Raw genomic sequence first — 6,000 nt, forward strand, 5'->3', positions numbered from 1 at the left:
ATGAACATCATTACATAAGCAGCATTTCCTAGGCAGAATGGGCTAAAAAAAAGGTTTTCTTAGATCAGGAAATAGGCAGTAGAAAAAATATCTGAATGAATAAGAAGAATGGTATAAAAAGAATGGGAAAATGAAACTGACCTGAAAGTTAAAGCAACAAAATAAACAGTACAGAAGAGGAAGATTATAGAATTTAGAGCCAGGTAACCTTTAAACCATCAAAGAGCTACCAAAAACTGTTACAAGGAAATTTTCTTTCAAATCAGCCCAAAATAATGTCTCTAATATACCTTCTAGCTCAAAATCTAAGATATGCTCCAAGTATGAGCTAATCTCTGAAAAATTTTGCTAGTGACTGATCACATTTCATGGCTATAACATCAATTAGAATAATTTTAGAAATTTTAAACTGCATTTTTGTCAACACACTTATAAAAGTGTATGGTTAACTATTCCAATTCCTCCTTTTACAGAAAAAGGAAACTGAGTTGCTGAGAAGTTAGGAAATTATTATGTAATTGTAAATGTAAAATATACTCCAACTGAGAAAGCCTGTAAAGAGGTAGTACTGTAATGGTACTCCTAGTTCACAGATTAAAGGAAAAATGGAGCTAACAAAAGAGAAATTTTGTAAATCAAGTTTACAAAGAAAGATAAAAGGCAAAAACAGAAATGGGAGGGGAGAGGAGTGGAATGGAATAAGCATTTGAACTGCCTACCATGTGCCAGGCACTCTGCTAAGCACTTTATAAATACTATGTAATTGATCCTCACAATCTTGTGAGGTAGGTGCTGTTATTATCCCCATTCTACAGACAAGGAAACCAAGGGTGACAGGTTAAAGTTTTGTTGGGATTTTATTTTGAGAAATAAAACTAAAAATTATTTTTAAATGTGTTTATTGTGTCATACTTAACATTTAGGCTATGACTTCATCTACTTGTTAATTCTTGGAATGAACCAAGACTAAATCAAGTAATGATTTTCTTGACATAATTTTTCTGATAATGTTGTCCAATAGTATGATAAACATATCCTTTGCTTCAAGTTTTACTTTAGCAACAAGCATATTTCAAAAATATTTAAGGGATTCATCAATTTTCTCAAGGGATTCTTAGTCCTTTGATATTCAAATCATTCTTTTAAAAAGCCCACCTTAAATACATTTTTAAATTTTTAAAAATTAACAATACTAGTGTTCAGTAAGGAAAGTTGTGGCTGTATGAATAGGAGGTAGTTTGAGTGGTTGATTCTTTAGTGAATATTTTAAAATTATGCTGACTTTTGCTTTCCTATCCAATCTCATTGAGAGGCAGCTTGACAGAGTAGCTATAGGTCTCAAGTCAGAAAGACTAAGGTTCAAAACCCACCTTGAACACATACTGGCCATTTGAGCAAGTCACTTTAGTATCCCAGAAAACTCAAGAAATAACCCAAGAATATAAGTAACAAAGCAGTTGATATCTACATTGATAAAAGGAGCTTCCTCTCTGGGAATTCGTTACACAAATGAAATCACTAGCCATACAAAACACAAATTCCCAGCTACAGGGACTCCGATACTCAGATAACAAGAACCCCTACCATTCTCAATTATTAAAACTCAGCCTAATAATAAAGGAAAAAGTAATTAAACAGGGAAACACGAGGTGTTGGTGGAGGTTGCGTCTGGGTTTGACTGAAAAAACAAAGAGTGGTAACATAATTCAAAAATATTTTAAACCACTGAAATGGGCTGACATGGCACCAACATACCAAATTCCCAACTCATGGGAACAGAGGCCTATAAAGCAATTTTACAAAAAATAAAAAGTATATACAAAGATCTCTCTGAATAAGGCAACTTTTCTTAATGACTAGAGGGCAGGCACCATTTGCCTCTCCCACCCTTTTTTTAACCATCTCTATTTAATGGGCAATATTAAATTCTAGATCTTGTTGACAAAATACAGCTCTTTTTTTAAGCCTTTTCTTTCTGCCTTAAACTAAATTTGTTCCACCTTTCACCCTTAACATGTCCCCATTTCTGGCTATGCCTGCTTCCATACTCCCAAACCAACAGCAGCCACTGACTTTACTTTCCACTTCCACCCTCCTAATCCTCCGCCCTAGGCATAAATAAAATCCATACCACCCAAGTCCTCTGCTCCTACTCTCAGACTGCTAAATCTCAACAGAGAAAACAATGGCTAATTTCACTATTATAAACACGTGTAACACTTCAGCTGGGTCCTCACGACTCAGCAATCCTTATCTAAACCATTGGCAGTAGTCCCCTATTAGGTGTCTCCCTACTTCCAGTTACTCCACCTTCCAATTCAAAAGCACTCACTTGCTCAAAAATCTTCCACAGCTCCTAGCTGCCTATGAAGTATAGTCCAAACTGCCAAGGTCCTCCACAATCTGGCTCCCATTTTAACAAAAGCTCTCTGCCGCATATGCACCACATTCCAGATAAATTAGATTTCTCAACATCCCCCAAACATATCCCGCATTTTTCTGCCCCCAATCCTTTGTTCACACAATTCCCTATGCCTCCAATGTCCACCCCACCCTCATCTCTACCTACTGAAATTCTGTTTTTCCAGGTCTAGCCATCTGCTTCCATTAAGCCTTCCCTGATTATCATTCCTCCCCAAGTTAGAAGTGAATTCACTCTTCCTAGAATTCTCAAGGCATCTTGTTGGCAACTTTCTCAGGTACTTACCAAATTAAAGTGTTATAGTTACATTATTTTGTTATAATTATTTTTATTATCTCTCCTATGAGATTATATAAACTTGAGGTAGGGACCTTATCTCTTTATCTCTCCAAAAACTTAGTATAGCTCATTTCTTAACAAATACTTCTAAAATAAATGAATGAACAATAATAAAGAATAATATTAAAGTTTGCAAAGCACTTCATTATCTCATTTAATCCTTTGGACAACCCTGTGAAGTAGGTGCTGTTATTATCCCCATTTTACAGATTGGGAAACTCAGGCTGAGAGGTTAAGTGACTTGCCTGTAGTGATATAGCTATAATGCCCAATTAGAAAATTCTTTTGGTCATGGCAAATTCAACACAGCCAAGAATTCAACAGGGTTATACATAGCTTTTCAATCACTACATTCATTATTGAAATGTGTGGCATTTCACACTTCATGTAACTTTTAATTAGCAGTCACCTGTCACTTAGCCATCTAGGCTACATGTTAAAACAGTGTTACTTTGTGGTTAAAATAGGTAGACCTGTAGATCTTTAATTTTTAAAATGTAATGCCTGAAAAATATTTTGAGCAGACAAATAAAATAGAAACAAGTTTTCTATGTAAAAGCTTATATTTGAACAAGCAGCAAGTGTGATATTACAGATTATTAGCATGTCAAACTGCCTCCTCAAATGAACACGGGTTAAGTAATTTTATAACCAGTTTATATTGCCATACTAAAGATTTGTTTTATTACCTCCCTCTTCCCCTCAAAGAAGTTTTATCCAAGAATAATGCAACTGGTAAACAAATTAAGCCTTAGACTAAGCAAACTTACATTATTGCTGTATTTATTGGAAGCAAACCCACAAAAGAATGCAATATATAAACATAAATCTACAATCTCCTGCCATAAAATAGTCCTACTACATGAAGAGATTCACCCCCTAGAAGTCATTGTAATCAAGTATTTTCAAGAGAACAAGAAGGAAGAAATAGGGAAAACAGGGAGATGGGTGATGGAAAAGTAAATAAAACAGGTTGGGTCTAAGACAGATAGAATGGGGAGGAGCAATAGGGTACTCAGAGACACTCTGATCACATCACTCCCCTATGCAAAACCTTCAGAGGCTCCTCACAGCCTTGACAATAAACACAAACTCCTTCCTTGGTCCAACCCTTAAGAAGCTGCCATGATAGGACTCCATCCTGCCTTCCCCACACTATTCCCTTTCACCCAATCTTCTTCCAACCAAAGTGGCCACCTATTGCCTTATATCTTTCTTCCCTTTCCCACCTCCATGCATTTGTCCAGCCTCTGTTCAGAAGCAATTTTCTCCACCTCTACTTCTTGAAATTCCTACCTTTCTTCAAGACCTCCCCTATAAGAAGTCTTCCTTGAACTTGCTAGGAAGAGATGCTTCCCTCCCTCCTTAATTAATTCTCTCCTTATTTGACTTGTTCTATACACTTATCTCATTCTAACTCATGCTATAATTATCTGTTTATAGGTTGCACTCCCCTGTAAGACTTTAAGTTCCCTGAGGGTAGGGAATGTAATTTTTCATCTCTATATCCCCAGTGCCTAGAGCACAGCAGATGCTTACCAAATGTTTAACTGAATAGAGATTAACAGTTTAGTTGGGATGGTAGGTTCCAAGAGTACCATAAATGAAAAAGGCATTATAAAAATGTAAAGAGAGGGGAAGTAATTCAGCCATACCCTCTGATAACTTTTGGAGTGGAAACCAAGTCAGCCAAAATCTCCATCATGAAGAGGAAATGGATTCATGGCAGAACAGGCTTAGAAATTCATCCTTCCCTTCTGTCCTAAAATCAGTCTGTAACATTTTTTGTTCCAGCTGAAAACTAAAACCTCATTTGTCTATGATCTGTGCCAATACTTCCTGGAGGAAAGCAAAATAAGGCCGCAGGCAAGGATTTCGTCACCTTATTGCCACCTACTTCTTAATCAGCACAGATAGAACGAAAGCTCCGGGTCAGCAGGGATTGTTTCATTCTTTGTATTAATATAGTATCTCTAGCACCTAATAGTGTCTAGCTCATAGTAAGCACTTAATAAATGCTTGTTTACTGATTGATGAAAAGAGTTCTCAAGTTGGTAGTTTTGGTCATGGATGAATATTTGGTCCACGCCCAAAATGTTCTAGGCACTATACACATCTCCTCTAAAACCCTTCTAGAAACTGCGTTCTAAGGCAGGATGTCGTGCACATCATCCACACACCTCTTATTTACACCATTGGTACAAATATGCCAAATACTGGGTGTAGATTGTGCAGCTGGAGAAAGACGTATTTCTTTCAGGGATGTATTTTTACCTTTTTTTTCCTCCATATTGTGTGGGCTGCTTTATTTGGCAGAGTCCTCTAAGGTAGTTTCATTCAGCTGCCTAGCGAAGTTTCCCACCAGGAAAAGCACAACTCTGACGTCTGCCAGAGGAACCTGACCTCCTCTGACCTCCACTGGGTGCCAGAGGGAGTCAAGACCGGAGGTCTAGGTCATCCCTAGGTGCTAGGGGGTAAGGACTTCAAGGTGACTCGCTGAACCTTAATCTACGAGAGGATGAGGTTTGGGGGAAACAGAGGTCCATGATGCTCCCCCTCCTCCCCTCCGTGGGTCAGTACCACTGCCACCCCCACTCCGCAATTGGCGGACAGCTGGACTACTAAAGTTGCAAACCGTCTGGAGACCCTACCACAACATGCTTCCAGCCTCGCTTTCTTCCCTCCTCACCTAAGCCTGCCCTCGGGCCAGCCACAGGAGCAGCTGCCTCGGCAGACAAACGCTCGGCTAGCCAAGGGACCACGTCCTGATGAAGATCAAAAGCTGGGCTCAGCTGGAGAAGCATAGTGCCAGGCTAGGCTGCCGCAGCTGCGGGGGGCCTGGACCTGCTCCAGCCCCACGCGCCAGGAGCATTCCCGGACACCGTCTGCGCCGCCCTTCGCTTCTTAGGAGCTTTCTGGCCGATCCTCTCCCTCCTCCTCTGCGCCCTGAGCCCTGCTCTCTCGCTTCCCGGGACCACGCTGGCTCCAGGCCGCAGCTTTCGGTTTTGTTCTGCTGAGGATACTGTCTCCTCCCACTGGCGCTCGCGCCTGTCAGTCCTGAGCCTGGCCGCACCAGGGAACACCTGGGCCCCCAGGACAAGGGAAGAGGGGGCAAAGAAGGGACCTGTCCGTGAGAAGGCGGCTGGAGCATGAGCGCTCCATCGCTGTCCTCTTCACGCTTGACGGAACTATGCCCAGATTAGCCTGGCGGGTTGAGATTTATATTATTATTATTTTTT

At 40.1% G+C, this 6,000-nt stretch overlaps 1 protein-coding gene across 2 annotated transcripts in view; it reads right to left on the reverse strand.

The window, feature by feature from the left end:
• LOC118852248 (gamma-secretase activating protein) overlaps positions 1–5,723 on the reverse strand; it is a 116,489-nt gene extending 110,766 nt beyond the window's left edge. For both annotated transcript variants that reach the window (XM_036761944.1, XM_036761943.1), the window contains exon 1: positions 5,451–5,723. In XM_036761944.1, the coding sequence (XP_036617839.1) occupies positions 5,451–5,565 (115 nt within the window). In that variant the 5' untranslated portion in view covers positions 5,566–5,723. The remainder of the gene's footprint in view (positions 1–5,450) is intronic.
• Positions 5,724–6,000: the final 277 nt, after the last annotated feature.

This window comes from Trichosurus vulpecula, chromosome 5 (genome assembly GCF_011100635.1).
Source record: "Trichosurus vulpecula isolate mTriVul1 chromosome 5, mTriVul1.pri, whole genome shotgun sequence".
NCBI lineage: Eukaryota > Metazoa > Chordata > Mammalia > Diprotodontia > Phalangeridae > Trichosurus > Trichosurus vulpecula.